This window comes from Heliangelus exortis, chromosome 2, assembly GCF_036169615.1.
Source record: "Heliangelus exortis chromosome 2, bHelExo1.hap1, whole genome shotgun sequence".
NCBI lineage: Eukaryota > Metazoa > Chordata > Aves > Apodiformes > Trochilidae > Heliangelus > Heliangelus exortis.
Genome location: NC_092423.1, coordinates 43,764,029 through 43,789,459, shown reverse-complemented (window position 1 = coordinate 43,789,459; position 25,431 = coordinate 43,764,029). Strand labels below are relative to the sequence as shown.

The 25,431-nt window shown below is 38.8% G+C and overlaps 1 protein-coding gene across 1 annotated transcript in view; it reads left to right on the top strand.

Annotated features, from left to right (window-relative positions):
* The window catches only part of CPNE4 (copine 4), a 231,835-nt gene that overhangs the window by 159,270 nt on the left and 47,134 nt on the right, over positions 1-25,431 (top strand). The window contains exon 8 of the mRNA XM_071735821.1: positions 16,873-16,971. Coding sequence (XP_071591922.1) covers positions 16,873-16,971 — 99 coding nt within the window. The remainder of the gene's footprint in view (positions 1-16,872; positions 16,972-25,431) is intronic.

The window sequence follows — 25,431 nt, the reverse complement described above, 5'->3', positions numbered from 1 at the left end:
TGGTTTTTTTTTTTTGTTTTGGTTGGCTGGTTTGGTATAGGGGTTTGGTATTGGTTGGTTGTTTTGGGGGTTGTTTTGGGGCTTTTTTTTGGGGGGGGTTGTTTCTTTTTCTTGGGGGGGGTGTTCTATGTTTGTTTTGGTTTGGGTTTTTTGTTTTCTTTAAACAGAAAGGCTTCAAAGTCGTGCTCCTCTGAACACAACACTCGAATGGCAGGCAGTTTCTTCATTCATACTTTCAAGTTCTTTTCTGCTGAGCCACAATTACTCTCTTGCGTTGCTTTTGGCTTTCCAGTGCTTTTTTAGCTCAGCTTCTCCTCTGATACCCCTACTTACCTCACCATTAGACAGAAATGTGTACCAGAGGAATTCCAGTGAGACTCCTTTTTTGTTCAGATTTCTTTTTTTTTTGAGAGAGAGATGATGTGAAACTACTCCATTGTATCTTAGTGATTTCCAAAAAGGAGCTTAATTGTTTCATGCGTTTCTCAGTTGGTCAGAATGGCTTTTAGAACTCAGTTAATGACAGGTGGATCCCAATCTGTCATGAAGTATTTAATTTTAATATCTGTGTCTGAACTTGTTCTTCCATTATCTTGAATTTTTTATTAAACCCACTTTAAAGCAACTGCAGGTAATCCGATGAAAACATTTGGTTTGTGAAGTTATTTTTTTGTCTTGTCTTTATTATTTTGTCTAGATATACATCTAGCCCCTCTCTGTGCTAAAATGCTGATTAAATTGGTTGACTTGTTAGATTTTATAAAACAGAGGCAGGGATCAGCTTACCGGGTAGGGGCCAGTTAACTCTTGTGATTGATGAATTCCTGGGGTACGTTTCAGTACTTCTGAAAGACAGGGCCTTCTAACACAGTGAGAGACTATCACTAAAAGACACTTTAACTAACTGCATTTGGTTTTGTAACTTCAGCTAGTATGCTGCAATAATGTAAAGCTATTTTTATATAAGTGAATGAAAGATCAGAGTCATGCCCACTAAAAGGATCTATCCCTTTTCTTTCCTGCATTCCTGTGCATACACTAAATACATTTATTTATTTATTCCTTAATGAATTTACTTAATAAATATAATATTCAGTATTTATTCAGAACATTTCCTTCAAGGATTTTGAAATAGTTTACAATAAATTGTTTTATATACTTGTGAAGTGAGGCTGTTTAATAACAATACCCTGGAGAGAACTAGAAAAAGTGCACACGCTGCTATTACCTCAGATAATACTGCCAGTCAGTATTGTTCAGATTTCAGCAAGTTACACAACTGAAAAAAAGCATAACATCTTTGAATGCTATTGCTTACCTTCTCTTTAGGTTTTCAGATTTTTATACATGCACAAATGCTCACTTTTTAAATAGATGTGAGTTGAAATATAGTCACAGAACTCAAAGAGGTTAAGCTTAAAAATGTCACAAAAGCTGGGATGAGTTGCAACACACTTCCAATTTATTGCAGGGACATTGTCAGAGGAAGAACAGGCAAGAAATTCTGCACTTTAAGTCCAGTTTTTTCCCTAGTGCTAAAGAATGGGAGGTGTGATAATGTGTACATAAATAATATCATTGAAATCAGATCAGTATTAGAACCAGGGCTCCCTGTCAGTTGTTCTTGACACTCAGCAGTGCTGTAAAGTGGCTGCTAAGCATCAATAGATGTTTTCTGTAGATGGTTGTTCACCAGAAGAGACGGATTTAACTGCATACGAAAATTAATGAAAATGCATATATTTTGACAAAACTTTTCCTTGAGAAATATTTTAAGCAGGATGGGAAAATCTGGCTAGAATGACAGAGAGAAAGAGAGGGAGCTACTAGTACTGCATCAGCCCATGGCCCAGAACAGCTGGCTGAGATGTGGAAAAGCCATTTGAATATGAGGACATTTTCACACATTGGCTAATTGCAAGCAGAAATTACCAGTGTTTTCTGTTGAAGCAGATCCACATTATAAAATTGAACTGGGGGGGAGAGGGGAGTGAACAAGAGAAAGGCTGATGCTATCATCCCGTATTTAAATGCTCTCCTTTGATGTAGGAAATTCAGGTTCAAAACCTTGCCTTAATAAATATTTAAAGATATTATAGAAAGCAAAGCAGCTCCAACAGAGAAGACTGAGGGAGGCAGGGAGCAGAACCCTAGAATCACTCCTATCTCAGTGGATAAAGCCCATCACTGAAAAGCAGGGGAAATGGTAGAGCAGGAAGTCAAAGCAAAAAAAAATGCCCTGCCCACAAGGAATCTTCCTCGGTCTCTAAGGGAAATGTGAACAGTCTCAGGTTTTTCCTGATACAGAAGAAGAGAGGCTTTTGAAGTCCTCCTGAAGTCCTCCAGGGAGAGCAAGACATTTTGCCCCATGCTTTTATTTACAAATAATATTGAGGACAGGTGTAGCAGGCAGGAGACATGCAGGGTAGCCATCTGTTGACTGAGGAAAGGAATTAAAATATAGCATGAGGAGCCAACAGTGCTTAAAAACTATTCCCTTTAAGAGGACCAACAGTTCTTTCTTGGAGGTCTCTTCATTAGCACACCTGGAAAAAAGCACTTAGCCAGCCTGATTTTTGTTACCTCCATTTACTAGATGAGTTTTAAAAAGGCACAGAAGTTAACTCCTGGCCCCAAAATATTTTAGACCTCCAGACATTAGATCTTGTGCTTTGGTACAGGTCATTGCAGAATATGAAGCATTTTGTACACACATTTTCCAACTGAATGCATTAGTAAGATGGTGAGATTGTAATCATGTGTCACGAGTTGATATCCTTCTATGAATTTAAGTGGTTTATTTTCAGTTTGTACTTGCATACTGTAATATTGAAATGGAATTATGACTTCAAAATGAGCCATCTACTTCCATTCTGAGATCTGTTTTCAGTGATTTGTGTGTCCATTAAGGACCATGCCAGCTCTATTAGAACTAAGTCCCACACAGCTCTGTGAGTAGTGAGAAAGCAAAGTGTATGGCAAATATTAAAGAAATGTCTGTCCTATATGTTATTAGCATGCCTGGAATTCAGATTTCCCTGAGCCTTCAGTCCTGTCAGGCCCATTCACATAGGAATTTATTTACCTACTTCTCTTTATATTTGCTGAGAGGTTCTACCCTGTATATCATCTTCCCACTTATGAATCCCCACTGGCTACTCAGCCTCACCTTACTATCCTGAGTGTTAACTGACTGCTAGCCAACAATATTTTTTCTGCATCCAAGGGAGGAGTCCTTGGCACAGTTGATGCAGCTCTAAAAGATTGGTCAGACTGGTGAGGGGAGGGGATAACTTGCAGGGACATTGTCAGCTGTTCCTGACTCTGAGGCTCTTCCCAGTGAAACCTGATGGACAGTGGAGCGAATTGCTGACATTTTGGCACACACCAAGTGGAAGGAAATACTTCAGTGTGTTACACATTTTGATGATACTCTTCTCATAAGCAAGAGGTACATCTTTTGAGTGCTCCAAAGAAGTCTCCCAGGAATCAGTATTTCTGTAAACAGCAGAGTCATCACAAATTAAAAATATTTCTGTGTTGTGCCGGTTAAAAGTTGGAGAAAAGCCTGTGCTGACTGCAGAGCTTCTACTGTTAGAATGTTATGTATGTTGGTGATTTACATCTAGACACAGGTCTGATTTATTTTTTACATACAAAGCACAAAATAAGATAAGTGGTGTTCCAGTTCCTTCTTGTTCCAAGTAGCTCTGCAAAGTTAGCATCCTGTTCTTGCCAACTTCACCACAAACTTCTTGTTATCTATACATAGGATAGGGTCAGCTTTGGGAGAGTGGTGGTAGCATACAAGGTGGGTTCCCAGTACACTGCTTTCCCCTTTTTTAAAGCATGAATATAATATTTCTACAATTTCATCAGTACTTTGTAAACAATGTCGACACTTTAATAACATTCCTGAAAATGTCACAGCTTGATTTTTTTCACCCGTCTGCTTTTCATTTCATCCCTGTGCATAGCAGAATTAACTGCATTGTTGCATCTGCTTTACTCCTGAACCACTGTTATAAATATAGAGTCTCCCAGTATCAGGCTTCCAGACATTTGTTTTCTCAGGTGTTCCTTCGGAGGGCCCCATTCGAAGGACACTGAAGGACACTGGGACATTCTTAGCTGGTGTAAATGATACAGCTCCACTTACTTCAGCTAACATTGACACTTTGCATCAGATGATACCTCCTGATCTTTGCCTCAGAGAGAATTGTTTTTCCTACATATGACTAGGTACTCATAAAGTACTTCAGTAAGTAGGTTAGACTGCTCTGTGCTGCCTACTTGTCTCAGGAATAATGTTGTTTCATTTCATAATGACATAATAGTGCCACCTGCAGTCCAGAGACTTACACAAATGTTTTCAGATAGTGTGGTCCTCAATAATAAAACGATTGAATGTGGTAACTGGGAGGATAAGAACAGTCATTTGTAGAAGTCACTGCATTTTAAAGAAGAGCTGCTTTATTTCTGTTACCATAAAAAAAAAGAAAAAAAAGAAAAAAAAAAGCAATGACAATGAAACCAAAATCTTTGCACTGGTGGCTTGTCAGGGACATCCTATAAAGCTCAGTGACGTTAGTCTTTGTAGCTCTTTATGATACCAAGTGTGCTGGAACCTCCTAAATCAGTTTACTGCAAATATCGGTCCCTGTACACAGGTCACAAATAAGGAAAGCTTGCACCCTGTAAACTGTGTTTGAGCTTGAGATATATTTTTCTTTTTATTAGCAGGCTAAAATCAGAATTATTAACTGATTATTGCTGATCTTCTGTGTCTTTCTCCATCCACTGGGTTTTTCTTTTTGTTTTAATACCGTAACTTGTCTCCTAGTGCCAAAGGCTGCCTGACTACTGAGTATTCTGCTATAAATTCTTTATTATTATCACTTTCAACGTGGATTTTTACATGGATTTCAGTGTTTTTTCTTTCAACTCATATTCACAGTTGTTAGTTTACATTTGTACTTTACATTAATGTCTGAAAATATATCTCTAAAAAGACCTGTGGAGAGCCAATGTGCAAAGGGAAACTGGGAGAAGGAACAGGATGAAATAGAGAAGACATTCAACAATCCTGTTACTTCCAGTTGCACTTGCTTAATAAGATGAACTTGGTATTTATCACTTAGATTTTTTTTCAATTACTTTTCTTTGTGGGTAACCTTCAGAGAATATCTGATGTCCAGTTTAGAATAATCACATTATTCTGCCTGAATATTTTTCTCTGTGTAGGGTCTATTTTTTACTGAAATGCGAGCGTTAATACCTATCTTATTGATACAGGCACTTGTTTTACTAAGTGTCCTTACTTCCCTTACTTTAAACATAGTGAAATAAATCACCCACATTAGGGAGAAATAGGGGTTATAATTACACTGAATTAAATATTTGATTCTGCTTCATCTTCCATTGGTAATTATTTAATGATAGCTTTGTAATTAACCTAGCAGAGTCGTGAAAGAATGCCCACACCTACATCATTTTCCTGAATGTAAAAGAAATTGCACATTAATCTGACAAAATGTTGACATTAGGGAATGAATTATCAGCTCAGTTTTAATCAGGCCTCTTTTAATTCACCTGCAGTTATTCATGGCATAATTTTGGTCATTTATGCAAGGTAAGTACCTGATTGCATATTCAGAGAAGGTGCTTAGATACCCGAGCGCTGTTACTATCTACTGTGTATTTGAAGTATAAACATAGACCTCAGCTATTGTAAGTTTGGTTTTACAGTAGTAGCTGCACTCTTACTGAAATTCTCATTTTTCCAAATGCTGCAGTTCTTTGCATTCTCAAGCCCTCTGCTAAACCCAGAAGTAACAGGCCTTGCTGATTCTTTCAAAAAATCTTTGCTGATTTTGTATGCTATAAAAATAATGCAGCATGTTAAAAGTGCTAATTTAGTCCCATTCTACCTTGCAGCCTTCCTCAGTCTGGGATGTATTAATGGGTAGATTTTACTTGAGAGCAGGCATATTGAAATATGTGGGGGTTATTTTTACAGAAAATTCATAGGCAGTTAACCATTTTCTTTCATTTAATCTCGTTACTCCACTGTACCCTGGGAAATGATTTATGGTGCAGAGAAGGAAATTTAAAAGGGGAAGATATGTACAGGTGTTTTCATTTTATTCTTCTATGCTGTAATGCCACGGGAGTGTTAAGTATTTTAAGTTGCTCTTCACAACTTAGTCATCTTCAATCACAAAAGGGACTATAGACCTAGATTTTGTTCAGAACTCTTGAGAGACGATGATGGAACAATAAGCAGTGACAGTCTGGGCTTTTAATTGCTCTCAATACAACAATTGCAAGGTTTTGCACGTGAGCAAGACTTCATCCTCTGCTGTTAGGCAGCCATCTCTGGAGTGAACTTCTCAAAAGCAGCACAAAGAAACACTCTGCGACACTTCAGGCCAGGAAGCAGCAAATAACAGTGCTCCAGCTGGAACTGCAGGGGTTGTTGAGATGGTGGAAATTTAATTGCTTGTGCTGGAATCAGGCCAGTAAACAGGGTCAGCTCTCTTGTCCTTTGAAGAAGTATTTTGGCACATCTCAGATGCATCAGCATCACTTGGAGATGCAGCACAGATTTTTTTTTTTGCAGCAAGCTGTGATCCCATCCTGAATCTGGAGGGTCATCCTGTGGTGAGCCACTCCCCCTGTGTCCCTATTCCTTGAGGCTTCACTCAATTCATGTCATTGCCAGCCACAGTCCTGCTCAGAGTGTCTGTCTTCACCAGTATCTTTTGCCAAAATCTTGGCTCTTTCAGGTAGGGTGAAGGTGTATTTCTGCTGCCTCATTCGTGTGCCACTGATGATAGACATCTGTTGGTTTCTTCTTTTGGTGTTAAAACTTATTTCCTTATTTTGAAAGAGGAAAGGTGGCTGGTTATGGAATTGTTTTCAGAACTGCTAAGTATCTGTTAAAAATGTGATAGTTCAATGGAAACAGAGAAATCCCAAAGATAAATTTGATACTAAAGAATATTAGCTTTCATTGTCACCAGAAAATGTGCCAAGAAACAGAATTTGAATGGGTATTTCCATCCTAAAAACCTTAATGTTGGGCTTTTCACCACTAGTTCTGGGCACTTCGGGCTCTTAATTTTATTCCGTTGTGAGCATGTAAAAATTTTGTTGAGGTTGTTTTGGAACAAAGTTTGACTCTTTACTTAGTCACAACAAACTGTTTACAAGTGAGAAACAGGATAAGCACAGAAGCTCTTCAGAGTAAATACATCATTTCACTGAAATCATCATCTATTTGCAGATGGTTCAGAAGAGGGAGGGAGACAAAATTAATCAAATAAATTACTGTTTACCCTGCTTTGCATATTTGGCAAAAAAGTCACAATAGTGATTTAAGGCAGCTACTTTCTAGAGCACTCTGTGTGCAACAGACTGTTTGTCTCTTAGAAATGTTGTTGCACTTACAGAAAGCTGTCAGATTCCTTCTTTGAGTTCCAGTGTATGTAGCTGAGTTCCCTCATGAGTCAGTGTTTACATAACATCGTTTGCTTGCTCAAGAAGCAGGGAAGGATTCATACACAGCAAAATAAATACATTCTTTTAATTGTTGGTGTGGACTGCATAGACATACTATATATGTAATACTATACAATCTATATTATAAAATTATTCTATATTATTTACATTAACATGGAACTATTTGCTACATTATAGTGAATATATTTATTCCACAGTGTCTCCTCAATAGGGGAAGAATCTGGTCTCACTAGATGCTATAGCAAGGCACCCAATTACCCCACAGGGCTTAGGCTTTCATCTGGTTTCTAGATAATTTGACCCATGTGGAAACCTCAATAGTTCTATTTCTGCAGCATGTTTTCTGACAGATTTTTCTCCCTCCCTTCCTTCCCTTATCTTGCCCTTACCTTTACAAAATGTTCCTTCAGAAGACAATGCTGTGTTCAGCCCATCCATATATGCTCATGCCCTCAGGTTTGCAAGTCATCTAAAGTAAGAGTGGTGCCAGGCACCTCGGGTTTCCAGTCTGTTTCTTCCTGATTTTTGAGAGATGTTGGAAAACAAGGCTGATTGGCAAATGCAGGAGCTCCCTATGCATGTTCCAGTTTTCCTAATAATCTCACCCTGAAGTTTCCACCCCACCATACAGCATGTTTGCATATACAAAGCACCACATCTGCTATTATGGAAAGAGATAAATCCAGAAAATATAGAGCAGTTACTGGGAACTCCTAATTATGGAGAACATTTATTAAACACTTTAATAGGTACAAGGGGAATACAAACAAGAGAGGAAGTCTGTCTAGATTTAGACAGTCAGTTAATGTAATCTGTTAATGTCTTATTTTCTACCCAGGACAAGAACAAAAACCAGAAACTAGTTTACTGTATGTGTATTGAAAAAAAAAATAAAACAAAAAAAAATTTTAAAAAGCAGTTATATAAAAAATGTGGAATACGTCAATAGCATTGCTGTTTCACTGTGTAGCTTGTTCGTAAGCTTCCAAGAAGTAGAAAAATATCTGTTATTTGGCTGATATGTAATCTTTTTTGAAAGATCCAGACACCACGTCATGATCTTAATTTAACTCTTACTGGAAATCTTTGCCGAGACATCGCCGCAGGAGCTTGTGGCAGAGCAGGGTTTAAGATTCTTCATGGAGATGCTTTCAGCATCCGTACAGGACATGAATTCAAGTCTAAGTACAGCACAGGAGATAATGCTGTCACCACAAAGCTTACTTAAAGCAGTGCTGAAAAAAAATTCTGCTGGTTCTGTTTTTAAGTACATAATCTGTGCACTAATCAAGAGGAGGTATGTGGAGGGTTCACCTTGAAGCAACAGTGTGTATGTGTGAATGCACTGACTGAAGCTCAACAAAATTAAAAACAAAACAAACCAGAAATGACACCATTTACACCCACTGATGACTGCTGTAACAAGTGCAAAATTCAGAAGTTTCACAAGAATGGATTTAAAAAATCCAACGTGAATGTGAAACAAGGAACTGTGACTTTTATTCTCAGACCTTTCCCCTTAAATTAAACTTAGGTTTATCCTTTTTCCTTGACCTCTTATGTTGCTTCAGCCGTATCAGTTATGGTGACCTATGTTCTGTGTCTCCATTAATCTAGGAATCTAAATATTTCATCTCTTTATTTTCTGTAGGTAACATGGTTTAGAATATTGTTTTAATGGACATTTGCTTCACATTCCTTCATCTCTTGTTCACTTTATCCTAAAAACTTTCCATATTTGAGACCTTTCCAGGTATTAGTTTTATAAATTTCCCGTAAATGGGAAGATCCACCTCCATTAATGTTTACCATGTGGTATCATCCACTGAACAGAATGACCAGTTCAGGGCCATTAAACCCAATGCTATTTGCCAGGTAATTGTTCTGGAATGCTATCCAAGAGGCTTGTAATAAAATCCTTCTCTGATGGCCAACAGAAAGAACAGTGTAATCAGGCACTGTGTATAAGCACCCACCATTATTACAATCGCTTCTTTGGGGACATTCATTTTTCTCTGGTGGGGAAGAGCATTTTGTACTCTTTCTCCGAAGTATTGCCATCTTCCTTTCCTTGCTCTAGATACAAGGAAATGGCTGATTTTTATCTGCTAACTTTCAGAGTTCAAGATGAAGTTGACTTGAGCTTTTTTCAGGAACTGAGAGTAGACAGTGGGAAGTGGATAGAGTTCTGTCTCAGAGCTTTTTGATATGCAGCCATGAATTATGATAAATTCCACTGCTGTGCTTGCAGCTTCTCCAGTAGGTACATCAGAGAGGCCTGGGGGTGAGCAGTGCCTTTTTTTTTTTTTTTTTTTTTTTGGTATTCAGGGAATTCTTAGTTAGTTAGATGAGCAGAAATCTCAGATATATGTTGGTAATGAGAGGAGGCACTGCTGGGTCAGTACAGTAGTTTTATCACCTCTCACACAATTTTTTAAGACAGATTCTTTTGGATTGGAACAGAACAGACTGAACTAAAAGGAGAAACTCATAGAGAAAACTACCTAAGATATGTTGAAAATCTCACAACAGGAGCCTTGGGGTAGTGTTTTCAGGAGTTTCTTCTGTTACTATGTTTTGATTTTTTGTGTGTGTGTTTATCATATCAAATGTGAAAAATGTTGCAGATTATATTACAGATTTTTAGGCCAAAAACATAGGCTCAGGAACAAGAATTTGAGATGGAAAGTCATAATTTTATATTTATTTTAAAAATGCTCCAACCTGCTTTCTCATTTGTTGGACTGCTAAGTCTTCCTGGACACAAGCAGCATACTTAAAATTTGTCCCATTTCTTTGCTGCATATTAAGTTGCCAGGGGTGTTTTGGATGAGGAAGTTTAAAAAAAGAATTGTAATTAACATAGTGTTCTTTGCCCTTTATATAAAGAAAGTGTAATCTATAATAAATTATAGGCATGCATTACAATTACATGGACCTCTGTTTTAGACCAGTGCACAAATAAGTCTGCTGAACCTGATAACTAACGCCACAGTTTCTTGTATATATGCTAGGGATTTTATTGCATAAACCTGTGACTGCAAAGTAGAAGCTTGTTTATCCTGTTAGAATCAAAACCTACACAGTCACTGAAAATCCAGTTATAATTTGTCCTTTAAATGATGTAACTTATTATAGCATATTTCTCTGTTTCAGAGGCATATGTCTGAGGTTCATTTGTCAGCACTAACCAGGGCAAAAGATCTATGTTTGAGGCTGCTAGGCACCATTGTAAGACAAATAAGAGTAATCAACAAGCTGTGGTTTTAACTAATTGGTTTTGAAATGATCCTGATGGTTCTTACATGCTGCGAGCTGTCAAGAAGAGGCAACATCCAACTGTGAGGCTTCCCATCAGTGCTGAGCTACTGCCAACGTGCTCAAATCTACAGTGGTGGTGTAGAGAGATTGGCTGGGTGGTGATGGCTCTGTAAACAGCCCCTGCTTTAATTTGGTAAGAAGTGAAGTAGGCTCAGGCTGGTGTCATATCACAGCCCTCAATAAAATGACTCACTCACTCTGATCTCAACTCAGAGGACCTGCCAGTTTTTGTAGAAAAACAAGAATTCTCTGTCCTATCACTCTTTTTGCCCAAGCAGATAATTTTAAAACCAAACTTCCCATGTGTTTAAATCCACAAGAAGATTCTTTTTGTGTGTGTGTTTTGATTGTGTCTTGGGTGTTACTTTCACTGCAGCGTGTCGAAGGGAATGCTGAATACCATTAACCAAGTAAAAGCTATCAGTGAGTGTCTGTCTCAACTCTTATTCAATAGGGAAATTATATTAATCCAGTGCAAGCCCTCAACCTCTGACATATCATTTACTACCATCCATGTATTGGAGGCACAAAGGTATTTGTGGAATCCTGGAGCTTGATGAGGTTATTAGGAAAAGTCTGATTACCTGCAATGGAGCCGAGAGGTCACCAAATTCTTACAGAGCAAGCTCACTTGTGCTGGTGGACTGGTGAGAATTAGTCCAGTCAGATTCAACAGAGCAGAAGATTTAGTTTTCAAAAGAATGAGGCTAGGTAGTCAAGAAGAAAACTGAAATTGCTTCTGGAGTGGCTTCAGAGAGGCTGCACATAGCCTAATAGTGTAGAGTATGACCTCTTTTTCCCCCATCACTGGAGGGGTCTTTTTGAGCAGTTTAGTTTGAAGAAATGAGCTAATCTTTCTGAGAGGAAAAAGTTCAAATATTTTATCTACAGTGCTCTAAAGAAGACTTAACATTAGCCACTGAGAGGCTTGCAAGAAACATTGGTTCATTTCAGCTGGTTCACTGTACTCTCACTGCAGCCCAAGTTCAGAGGAAATATGAAAAGAGCAATGAAAAGTTTATTTTAACTTTCTGGAAAAGCACAACTGGCAAAAAGAGAAAACTCTGATGACCAACTTGGATGAAAAAAAAACTAAACAACAAACAAAACAGTGAAGAATTTCATATACAGTATATAACCCAGGGTTTTCATATGTACAGTGTAGAATTTAGCCTTAGAACATCCTGACTACAGAAGCAGGATAATGTGAAGCACTTTAGCATTTGTACTGAAGGTTTTGCATACTTTTTCTCATACCCAGGTGGGGAGAACAGGTAGTGGATAAAGGCCTTCCTATAAAAAGACTTTCTTTGAAGTATTCCAAGTGGGGTTCATATACTTCAGGGAGGTACAGTAGGAGGTTTACTTCGTTATCAAGTAATAACAACCATGATGAGAGACCGACTGTTCCAGAAAAATCACTTTGATGATCAAGTAAATTTTTTTGAGATTTTTTTTTTTCTGGCAAGTCTAGTTCAGAGTTGAATGGTAATGATTTTACGACTGACTGGCCTTTGATTTATTATATTCAGGTATAAAAATGAGCAGGTATAAAAATGTGCCTAGCCACAAGATACCTTGTTTCACAAAAATGCAAGGAAAAGCCATCCACGGCAATTTCTGGTCAGAAATTAAACCATTCTTGTTAAGTACCATTCACATAGCTAAGGACTACAGGCAATTAATGGACAAATACAATTCTCTTCCTTGAAAGGTATCCCTTCTATTCCTTACTGAGTTTCAGGTGACACACACTGAAATAAAAACACACAGAGAAATCTCCTTTTTAACGCAATGTGTGAATTAGGGTCTCACCTACATCAGAGCCAGATCAGAGTAGAGAGTCTGCTATTCAAGGGACTACCAAGGCTCCTCAAGTCTCCTCACCTTTTCTGTCTGTTTTGTTCTCCTGGTAGCATAGAGCAGCTGGACCATGAACCAAGGGTTTAGTCTTCTCTCCCACCCAAACTGGTATCTTGAGGTTGCAAGTAAGTGAGTGTTTTAAGTAAAGTAACCTCTTACGTTGTCAGGACAACTGTCCAATGCTCTACTAGATGGCACAAGCCATGCTATCATTTCATAATTGGACTTTGAGCATACATAGAGCTGGAGAAACTCAGGCTGGCAAGACTGAGAATTCTCTGGTTTTTGCTGGCTTTGTGCATGCTATAATCTGCAGTGTCTTGCCATCTGAGGGAAAATTAAATGGATCATTTTCAAGAAGTACATTTCCATGATCTGGCTGTCAGCTGCCTCCAGATAGGATTTAGTCATGAGGCTCACTGCCAGTCTTTTACAACTAACCTTGAGAACATGTTTTGGGCTGGTTCATAAATTGCATGGTTAAGTTACAAGTCTCTCTATTGCTCCTGCCTAGAAGTTCTGTGTACAGTAGTTCTGTCATGACAGCCTAATGGGGACAAATCACTTGAAGCATTTCCCCAAAGGTATAAAGGGAAAATAATCTCAGTACCTACAGACACCCCCATACAGACATATGCTTAAGTAGTCTCTTCCCTTGCTTAGTTCCTCTATTGATTAAAGCTAGGTAGGATGGTGAGTATGGGAAGAAGAATTTTATGACAATTGTGCAAGAATTTTGTTCAGTAAAACCAGTCTGACTCTCACACTGAGACTTGGAACACCACTTCTTTCAAATCTGAGTATGGAAATTAAGTTTTTTAAAAAATGCTTCAGTTTGGGTCATATGGTCTGGATCTGAGATAGGAACTTTCTTTTTTTACTGCTGAATTACCATAGGAAAACTGCTTCACTCCATGGAAGATACTGGGTAGAGAGTTTGTCTTTTTTTTCTTCTCTAGGCATCGTTACATCACAGAACATCAGTATGTGGTCCAGATTATAATCTTGTGAAATATAGTTAAAATATGAAATTTTGCAAGTGAGTTTTCTGTCATCTTCTGGCAAGCATTAGGACATCCATCCAGGAAAATCTCTGCTTTTGTAGCTCCAGCGCCAATGCAATTTTCTTCTATGTTTCTCAGATGTGCCCTTTCTACTGAGAATATTCTCAAAATCTACACTTGGTGAAAAATTTGAATAGGAATAAAACCAGTGAAAATTTCCATCTGCATCCACCTGGGATATCTTTTTCTTTTATAAAAAAAGAAAAAAAAAATCTTTTTTCTTTCTGCCTCCTTTCTCCAGTGAAAAGTTTGATTACAGCCTAAAAGGAAATAATTTATTTTGCATCATTTACTAGAAAGGCTGAAAGAATGAAGATGTGGATACCCAGAAGTGATCCTCTGAGGTCCTCTTAATTGAGTCTACTGACTAGCTCTAGGAGGCATAGTGCCTCTCCTTGAGAGAGCCTGAAGCAGTGTTCCCTCTCCCTGCAGTCAGCAGGTATTTTGGGGTAGGAGGAAGGACCATACCCAAGGGCTTTGGGGTAGAAGAGGTTCTTCATCATCCCAGTAGGCACTATTCCCTTACCTAATGCAGAATTAGATGGAAGTTTTCCACCATTAGAACTTGTACCCGGTAGGTGGGAAGCTGAATTCTTTCACCACTTACCAGAACACTAATTTGCCAGTGTTTAAAATTAAGGATATGGAAAGCCTCCTTAAATTAATGATACTTGTAACAGAGTGTTGGTATGCCATTAATCGTCTGCTTAAGCAGCCTGTAGGAGTACAGAGCCAAAGAACACATTAAGGTTTGCCTGAAGATAAAGGATGATTTATGGACGATGTGATTTTTAAAGCACATAGGGCCTTTGTAAAAAAAAAAAACCAAACAGAAGAGCCCCACAAAACCAAAGAAAACCAACAAAAAACAACCTCCAAAACCAAGCCAACCAACCAACCAACCCACAAACAAACAAACATACATATGAATCAGAAGAAAACCCAAAGACCAAAACCTATAAATTTCAAAATACTTCACAGGGGCATAACCCTTTTTTTATCATCTCTGGGCTTTGCTTGATTCTGCATTATTTACAAAGGTCCTTCCCTGGTTATTATATCTGCCTGAGTGGGTTTTTATAAAAACTTCTGGACCCCTATTTATGTTTTCAGAAATACTTGTCACATACAGCTGAAATACAGAATCATTGTTGTGTAGAATGTGTTTTTCAGAGAGTAACAATTAATTCCTATGGCCAGATGTTAGACTGAAAAAAAAAAAATAATAAAAAAAAAAGAAGTCATAATGGATGCACTTGCAGGAACTCCCTTCCTCCCTTAGCTTTAATTGTGCAAATGGCACTGAAATAATACTGGAATTGTTTGTCTTTTCCGTGAAGCCAATATGAAGATTAAAGTACCATCTGGCTTTCTGAAAGCTAAAGTTAGAAAACCTCAAGCTTGAAAGAAGCAAGCAGTTGTATCCCTTTTGGGTGGATGTTTTAAATGTAATTTAACTTTGCTCATCTCCAGTTAAAATCCTAACCACAAATCTGTACTCAGTGTTTTTCTGTCTTCGTCAGAGTTGGCATCCTAAGAGAAGTTTTTCAAAGTACCTTTTCCTGGAGACAGAATCTGAAAAGTAAATATGGTTGGAAAATTTCACAAAAAAATTTGTTTTCTTTCTGAAATAGCTGTTGTTTTAAGAAAACTTTTTTTTTTAAAGTTTCCAGCATTAGTAAGACTAGACTTTCTTCACTTTTTAATCAATTTTGCTATGACATTCTGAGAAACCTTTTAACTTAATGTTACTTAAATAATTCTCACAGTCATTACAGAAAAAAAATATGGTTTTAAGTCATGCTTCATGTGTGAAATCAATTTTTTCATGAAATATTTAGAAAGTAATTTCAATAAAAATTGAATGGTTTATATTAACAAGAAATTTCACAGAAAAAGGAAATAAAGGTGTTTCAAGCTGTATAAAAAAACCCATTTTTTTTCTTTGATTTTTATTTTTTGTTACCTGCTCATCTAAAAATTGCTGTCGATAATAAGCATAGAGTGATTATCAGTGATGGTTTCATCATAAAGAGTTCTCTGGGACTGCTAGTGATGGAAATACTATGTCTGATTTTGTTCCAGGTAGGATTATTACTATCAGAACCAGAAACTCACTCTCACTGGATTACAGTTGCCTATAAAAAAGGAACATAGGAAGCCCCCCCCCATTTTAAAAAACAACAACAAAAAAAACCCCAAACAAAAATAAAACAAACAAAAAAACCCCACGAGCAAATTGTAGCAGGACATTTTCAGGAGAGGCCTCCTGATTCTGTCAGTTTATGTGAGCTTTATCCAGGGAGACCGTGAGGCAGAATTTGGTATTTTGTTCTTCAGAACTGTGAGAATATTTGTTGTCTTTGAACAAGTTGTAAAATTAGTATTTAGTAAAGCATGTGGTTTTTGCTATCTGCTTTAGTCTTGGCTAGCTAAATTTTAATTAGCAATGTCTGTAAAATTAAATACAGCTCAAAGTCTTTGAACTATTCATGTTTATACATGAATTTAGGAATAACTACCTATGAGGTTTGGTTTGAATAGTCACTGTTGAGCAGCACTGCAAAACGGTCAAGATATGGGCACCAAACACTGACATGTAAAAATTCAAAGCCATTTCAGAAAATTGTCTCTGTGACTATTGTCTCACCTTCACTGACTGTAAAAACAAGAGTGGTAAATGTTTGCCCACAGCACCTAGAGTTTGAACATTAATTTATATTTGCAAAGCACTTCAGTGAGGTAAGTTACTCAATTCAGGACACCATTTGACCATGAACGTGCAAATAGACATAATCCTGTATTTTTTTATACCTAGCAAAAAGGCAAGAGTCATGGAATCCTTTCTTTCTAAAATATGTGAACTTGCTTTCATCAGCCAACTCCATAACACAGAGTAACAAGCTGTGTTGAGATTCCATTTTGTCATTTCATTTTGATCTGGACAAGAATATGCTTTTAATATGTCTTGGGATTTCCTTCTAGATAAAACATTCCACCCAATGCATGCCATAATTTCTCCTGTGGTAATTTTTAACAAACCCCATTTTGTATCTGAAATAAAATGTACTATTTTCTTCTTTTCCCCATTGCCCTTCAGTGCATAGTTTGGGACTGGGATTCCAATGGAAAGCATGACTTCATTGGAGAATTTATGTCGACTTTCAAGGAAATGCGAGGAGCTATGGAAGGAAGACAGGTGAGTGGAAACTACCCGAACAATCTCAATATCTAAGCTTTGTAGAGCAGTGTTCCTCAGATAATCTTGTAACAAAGCAAGTGACATTGCCTCATCATCTCTCAAAAGTTAGTGTTGCTCTCTCCCTTAGGTTTTACTATTGTCTGGATGTGATAATCTGAAAATGTGTAAAGCAGCTTTTCCTGTACTTCCATGCCTGAAACACTTAGGGTCTTTTTCTAGGTCACATTATACAGGCATTTCTCTCTGCTAAGATTTAGTTCCTTTGAGCCCGAGCACATGGTTTCTCTGAGATGCTGTTACAGCAAAGCAGATGCAAAGTCTGGGTGCTCAGAGCATTTTCCTACTGGTATAAAGGCCTGTGTTAGATGAGATGAGATGAGATTCTCCATCCTTCTCCATTTCTCATGACCTGTGTTCAATACTGCCAGCTTTAACTTAAACTCATTGTGATGAAACTAATCAGTTTCTTAAATATCTCATGAATTAGAGTCCTAAGGGAAACTCAGATTTTTAGCTTATTAATTTCTCTTCTTTATATCAGTGTGATCTTTTCAAATTGAAGTTGATCATAATTGTTGAATATGATAAATTATTTGGAATATCTTATTCCAGAAATTCTCATTTATTTTTGATAAATTCTCTGAGATGGGTTAAAAATGTTGAATTCCTAATCTGCTGATAATTTATATTCACTGCTTCAACCAAAGACAAATGCCTAATAAGATTTCTTGAGATTTATATTAGGATTCTCCTTATAATGTATTAATATAAAGCTAACAAAGAGTCAAAAGGTGTTTAATAAATGGTTAGCAGGCAGGGTTTTCATAGGCCAATAAGTTTTATGATTCTTCTAGGTATATTCTATTCGTGTTCTTGGAACCACCCAGAATTTAGCAAATATTGCTTATGAGTGTAAAATATTGTTGATGCATATCAGTCATACGCTAACCCACTGTGCATAACTTCTGAGGAGAACCTGAGTGTAAATGAAACCCTGTTTGGTTCTCTCCAACTAATTTAGAGGATCTGAAACTGAATTTGAGTGGAAATGGAACCTGCCTAGCAAGGTAAACAGATTCAGTGATGTGACAACACTAATATTGTACACAACTACCTGTGGCTGGGAAAGGGACTGTGTGAGAATGGTCAGAGGTCTATGCATTTCCAATGTAAACATCTTCAGTGGAGCATCACAGTCCCACAAACAGACAGCTTATTGGCCAAGACAAGAGACTTGCAGTCCAGAGTGCCAGGAGTGGTTGTGAGGGATAAATTATATATTCATTATTATGATGGAGAGCAAGCAGTGTGCTCTTTTTATCCTAACCTAGCAAAAAGAATTATTAGGTCTTTCAGAGGCATAAGAAGTTAGTCATTAATAAGTTCTTTTTCCAGGTTGACAAGGTTATCATGCAGGAATGTTTTAATGTTGCACAATGCTCTAGGTGCCTGAACCTTTGCCTTGCTAAGGGCCCCCAGGCTGCATTTCTCCTGTAACATAGCAATCTGCTTGTCTCCTCCGTGTACCTAAGGTGCTGTGGCATTTTTTCTTCCTTGTTGCTCTCATTCCATTTTTATTGTGCAGTTATTCTGTGGGATTGCACCTGTAAAACCCCCCGCTGTTGTTATAGCCAGTTCACATGGGACACAATTGCCACCAATATGGGAATCAATCCTTCTCCCCTCTCCTCTTTTCTAATGCTTGTTTTATAGTCTATTTTAAAAGAAAACAAGAACAAGATTTAGTGGATAAGATAATAGGTATACCTATAAGATATTAGGTATTTTAACTGGCTAATAAATATTGCCCAGAAATATACAATCACATGCTAGCTGGCTCTTGCACCTGATGAAAGCAGCTTCAGTGAGCACTAATGTGAGAGACCACCTCACTTTTCACCTAGCTGGAGCCAGAGAGTAATTTACCTTTCCCTGCCCCTGTTTCTCTCTCCTTCTGTCTGTCTCTCCCTCCCTCATCCTATCTCCTTTTTCTCTATTCTCCAGAAATAACTATTTGCTGCCAAGGGCAATATATGCAACTAGCTGTGGACCTCATAAATACATCTTAGGGCACAGTGTATCTCAATGTCTTGTGTGCAGCATTAAGTAATGTGATAAGCATCTGTCAGTTTTTCCTTTAGTTTTACTCTCCACAAAGAAAAAGAATGTGCAATTGAGTGTTTATGAAGTGGAGTTAGTAACCTTCAGGGGATTGCAGAGGAGAAGGAAGGTGGTTTGCCCTTAAGTGGATGTTGTAGCTATGCATTTCTAGCAAGGCCACATCTGAGAAATATAATTATATGTGGGTGAGGATTGGAGAAAGTTAGACGTAGTCCTTTATTCCTAGAAGAGACTTTTTCATAGCCTCAGACCACAGAATTTTCTGGTTTCCATGTAGTACTCCTTTCAGTCAGAGGAATAAAACTGCCACCTACATCCTTCAACCTAGGCACGACGTTAAGTGTTCTTTCCACACAGCATCATGACAATGAGTGTCAAAGATGAGGACCAAGACCTGGAATTTCATCTCAGATTCTGTGGAAGCCAGTGTAAGGAGCAGAACTCAGGACTGACATCCCTGTTAGAGTTGCTAGGGGACACAATGAAATTTTTTATTCTGGTTATATTTTTTTTGTGCAGTAGATTTTATGGTCACCTACAGCACATAGTTCTATAGTTCTGTCAAAAGATAATCAAAACTCTAGTGATTGTCAGCCAAGGCTTTTCACTTTCCCAGGCAACTGGAGAGAATAGGAGGGAACAGTTATCACTGATAGAAGATCTAGGAACTCTCATTAAGTAGCAGCTGTAAATCTATGCAATGTTGAAGGAGGCTATATCAATGACACATCTGTCCCTCTCATCCCATCAGCAATGTCTGTATTAGTTGTTATCAGCTTCACAAGTTGTCAGTAAAGCAATAAACAATAAGATTGGGACTAACAGAGTAGTTTGTGCTGGCGAGCAGGAAAAACTGAGTGTCATCTGTGAAGTATCAGTACTTTTCACTATTTCATCAACTCAGCTAATCTCTGGAGAAGTTGGCAAGGGTCTCAAAGTTGGCTTTTAATTGTGTATAATTCATGCTCCAGAAAGCACAGAGTATTCTGACCCATTCTTCAACCTCCTCCTCTTGGCTACAAGGTAAAGAATCTCACAGAATCACAGAACCCTTGTGGTTGGACAAGATCCTTAAAGTCATTGAGTACAACCATTAACCTAACTCTGCCAAGTCTGGTGCTAAACAATGTTCCTAAGTACCCCATCTATGCCTATTAAACACCTCGAGGGATGGTGATTCAACCACCTCTCTGGGCAGCATATTCCAGTGTTTAATAACACTTTCAGTGAAGAAATTTCTTCTAATGTCTAAACTAAACATCTCTAGTGCAACTTGAGACCATTTCCTCTTGTCCTGTTGCTTGTTACAAGGAGAAGAGACCAAGTCCAACCTCCCTACAGCCTTTCAGATCATTGTAGAGAGCAATAAGGTCTTCCCTGAGCCTTGTTTTCTCTGGACTGTAAAACCCCAGTTCCCTCAAACATTCTTCATGACTTGTTCTCCAAACCTTTTGCCAGCTTTGTTACTTTTCTCTGGACTAGCTTCAGCACCTCAATGTCTTTCATGTAGTATGGGGCTCAAAACTGAACACACTACCTGAGGTCTGGCCTTACCAGCACCGAGTACAGAGGGACAATCATTCCATCAGTCCTGCTTCCACGGTATTTCTGATAAAAGCCAGGATGCCATTGGCCTTCTTGGTGCACTGCTGGCTTATATTCAGCCATCTGTCATTCAGGTCCCTTTCAGCCACACTGGAAAGCTTTGCATGGCTGTTTTGTTTTGTTAAATCTCATACAGTTGTCCTCAGCCTACTGAATCAGCCCATCCTGTTCCCCCTGTAAAGCCTTTCTACCCTCAAGCAGATCAACACTCCCTCCCAGCTTACTGTCATAGAATCGTACCATAGAATGGCTTGGGCTGTAAGGAACCTTAAAAATCATCCAGTTCCACCCCCCTTCCATCATCAGGGACACCTCCCACTAGACCAGGTGAATCAAAGCCCCATCCAATCTGTCACTTAACACTTCCAGGGAGAAGACATCCACAGCTTCCCTGGACAACTTGTTCCAGCATCTCACTACCCTCACACTAAAGAACTTCTTCCTAATGTCTAGCCCAATGTCATCTGTAAATTTGCTGATGGTGCTCTCAATCTCCTCATCCAGATCACTGATAGAAGATATTAAGCAGACCTGGCCCCAGTACTGAGCCCTAGGGAACATCACTTGTGACTGATCACTAGCTGGATATAAATTCATTTACCTGAACTTCTGGGTCTGGCCAACCAGCCAGTTTTTTACCCAGCAGAGTGTACCAGTCTAAGTCATATGTAGCCTTTTCTCCAGGAGAATGCTGTGAGGAAGTGAAGGCTTTGCTAAGGCCCAGGCAAAAAACACCCACTTTCCCTTGTTCACTGAATAGATCACCTTGTCATAGAAGGAGATTAGGTTGGTCAAGCAGGACCTGCTTTTCACGAGTCTGTGCTGACTGGGCCTGATCACCTGTTTGTCCAGCTCCTGCTCCATAACCTTCCCTGGCACTGAGGTCACCTAACAGACCTGTAGTTCTCTGGACTGCCCTTCCTGCCCTTCCTGTAGAAGGGAGTCACATTTGACAATATCCATTCTGCTGGGACTTCCTCAGTTAGCCAGGACTGCTGCTAAAGGATGAAAAGTGGCTTTGTGGGTACTGCTGCCAGCTCCCTCAGTACCCTTGAGTGCATCCCATGTGTTCCCATAGATTTGTGTATGTCTGAGTAGTGCAGCAGGTTGATAGCCAGGTGGTTGCTGACTCCTCTTGGATTATGGGGGCTTCAAACTGCTCCCCATCTCTGTCACCCAGCTTAGAGGACTTGGTAAACAGCAAACAACTGTTCCTTCTACTAAGAATGGAGGCAAACCCCTAAGTACCTCAGCCTTATCCTCATCCTTGATCATCACTGTGTTTCCCTCTGTATCCAGTAAAGGGTATAGATGCTCCTTAATTCTCATTTTGTTGCTTATATATTTGTAGAAACATTTTTTGTTATCTTTGACAGCTGCAGCCATACCGATTTCAAGCTGGGCTTTGGCTTTTCCCTGTGTAGCCTCATTGTCACATCCAATCTATCAGCTGCTACAGCACCACTTGAGATGGTCAGAATGGATACGTATCACCTACTTAAAGGAGGGGATGGTGCTTTTAAGACTGCATCACCTCTGTCCCTGGGCTGGGTACTGATTATCCCTAGTTCTGTCAGCCTCTGACCAGATGATTTTGTACTTGGCTTGCTGCCTTGTTTCCACTTTGAGATTTCTTGTAAATTTCTGTTTGAGACCAGGCATCATTTAGATAAATGTTGTGAATCTGGCATTGGCAGCTTGCTAGTAATGGAACTAATAATGTGTGAAGGAAGAGGATTCCTTTTCTGGGTGATTGATCACCTGTTTTGACCAGGAATGGCATGAGTAGTTTATGAATTTCTTTCCTAAATGTGGCAGGTCCTGGGTGAGATTGACTTGTCTTAAATGGCTCCTTAAGAGTGACAGTTGCTTCTCAATGAAGTCTGCAAAGTTTGTTGGTCTTCAGTTGGTGGTACAGGTGAAATTAATTTGTGCTGTTTAAGAAGACTTCCTGATTATCAACAGCCTCAGGATAACAGCTTGGTGTGTGTTTCTGTTCTGTAATAACCACCTTGTTGTCACAGACTCACATCCTGGCCTGGCCTGGTTTCATGCTGACCACCAGTAAGGAATGGCACAGAGAGATCCTGTGGTTCAAATGCACATCTGAAGAGGGCATTTCTAAGCCTTCTATTAAATCTTTTCCACCATTCCAAAAGCCATCATTTACTCTTTCACCATAATCTTGTTACAAGAAAACACAGTACAAGCAAGTTCATTGGGATTTGTGACTGTTATTTTATTCTTAGTAAAATACGATTAAATACTTTATTGTATTCTTAGATTTTTTTCCAAATCTATGTATAATATATATTTTAAATATGTGTGTACAGTAGCAGTTTTGTAAGGTGATCTAAATATTAACCTATGAAACATTTGAAAACAAGATTAGAAAAGCTTGATAAAAGTTCAAAAACTATAAAAGCTTTTCATTGTTCAAGGGAGAAATCCTCCACTGATTAGGATAAGGTAACTTTTTTTTTTTTTTTTTTTTTTTTTTTTTTAATAGACGCAGTAAAACCAGAAGGAAAAAAAAGCACAGAAACATAAACCACCTGGATCTGTGAGCAGCATGGGAGTTATGCAAGGGAAAAATCTGTTCTTGTATTAGGGAATGGACATGCCTCTGTAGAACATCAAAAGGGAAAGGGGAGGAGGAAACCCTCCTGTACTTACCACCTCCACTGACATTCCCACAAGTTTGGAGTGTTTTTAGGGATTGTAGGGAGGGCTGGTGAGGTGCACAAGATAGGATGGGATCCTGAGAGGATCTAAGCTGGGTTCCCCTGTTTTCCAAATAGCAGACTATCTTCCTAACTCTTGGGCTTTGCATCAGGCTGATCTTCAAATAACTGAGCATGGATGAGACCTCTAAGCCTTGGGTAATGTGCCAAGGAGTTTATTGACACCAGTGGACAATTCCATGTCTGTTTTTTGTCAGGAGACAGGCAGTTCCACCCAGGACTGTCTACAACATCAGCAGCTGCTGCTGACCAAGTGAGGGCAACAGAGGCCTCAGAGGATGGTGCAGCCGTGTCAGGCACCTCCCACATCCCAGTGATCGGGCAAACAATGGTGCAACCTTAGGAGCATGGGTGAGGCTGAAGGTCTTGGCTGAGGAAACAAGAAATACTTTGATTTCCACTTCATTCACCGGGTGGAAGTTTCTAGAGAAAACCTCTAGAAAATTACTGTGGTGGATATCTTTCTGGGGCAGAAGGATGAAAAAAACCAACATTCTGTCCTCTTGCCTGAAGGGAGAGCAGAAATAAACCAGCCTTTCAGGCGGGAGAAGCTGTAGTTTGCTTAAAAGTGACTTGCTTTTCTGGAGGCATCAGAAAGGGATAATGCAAGATATAACACTGCCTGCTATTGATTGGGTTTTTTCACCTTGTGCCCGTTAAACCATGATTCCTTTTTTGTCATTTACAAACTCTGCAATTTATTGCAACAGCTGTACATGAAGGACCAAGAGAGAAACAAAAGAATGGCAGGAGAGGCAAGAGAACATGCTAATGATAACTCAAGCTTTTCCATAGCTCTCCAGCCCTTTCCTCTCAGGTCTACACAATGTCCCAGTGTGCAAGCACAATGTCCCAGAGAAATCACGTGCTGTACACCATGATTTCTCTTGCCTTAGCGTACATGAAACTCTCCTGACACCTTTATTTCTTTTTCTAAAATGCTTGTGCTCTTGGTAGCCACATACATTTCATATTTCAATTCTACAGTGGCTGCCTGCACTTTCCTCCACTTCTCATTGCTGGCGTGCAGACTGGGGTCTTGCACTGTTTGCTCTTCTCTACTGAAGGTTTGGTAAGAGAAGGGGTAAGGATGTTTGAGAAGACAGCAAAGAGTAACATCTCTCATCAAAGGACCTGTGTCTCCTCATTACAGCAACAAGAGCATTATTAGCATTAGTACTGGTTCACAGACTGGCATTGAAGAATAACTGCATGGAGTTTGTTTTACATTCAGAAATTAGCCACATGCTGGTTTAAAGTTCGGGATATGAAAGAAACACCAAAGCAGTATAGTCTGCAGGTTCATTACCAACATTTGCAACAGTACTTAAATTAGAGGGAGATAGTTTAAATGATTGATTCCTCTTTCAGATTCACTGTGATGTTTGGTAGGGGAAGAGCTTGCACAGCCCAGAGCTACCAAGCAGTCAGAGAAAGTGACTTTCATGGTGATGAATCTAAACTTAACAATGTTTACCATTAGTGTCAGGTTGAAGACTCTTGCATTAGTTTCCTCTTAATTGAAGAGTTAATTTAGGAGACAAAAATTCATTAATGAAACACAACATCTGATACCAAATCAATATTAGGGAATGTAGAAACAGACTGAAAACTGAGCTTCAACTCACAGTACAAGCAAAATATTTGAAATATATTGTTTTTCATTATTACTTACCTGCCTAGAGGTGTATTCTGAACTCTGTTCAATTTAGTAGAGCTGGAGGTATGACAAGGCTTGTACAGGGTATTTCCTTCCAATGATGCTTGTCACATCTTCAGCTCAAACTGTGGGAACTGCCACAGTCAGAACTGGATCTTGGTGGGTAAGTGAAGGTTGAGAGTTTTACACAAAACTGTCTTAATGGTCTTCTAAGCCTGTGAATTAGGAAAAGACTTCTTCCTAATCTCTTCTCCTGTTCCCTTCTCTTCCCTTCCCTTCTTTATGCTATCACATCTGCAGATTTAATAGGTGCAAAATTGTTCTTCT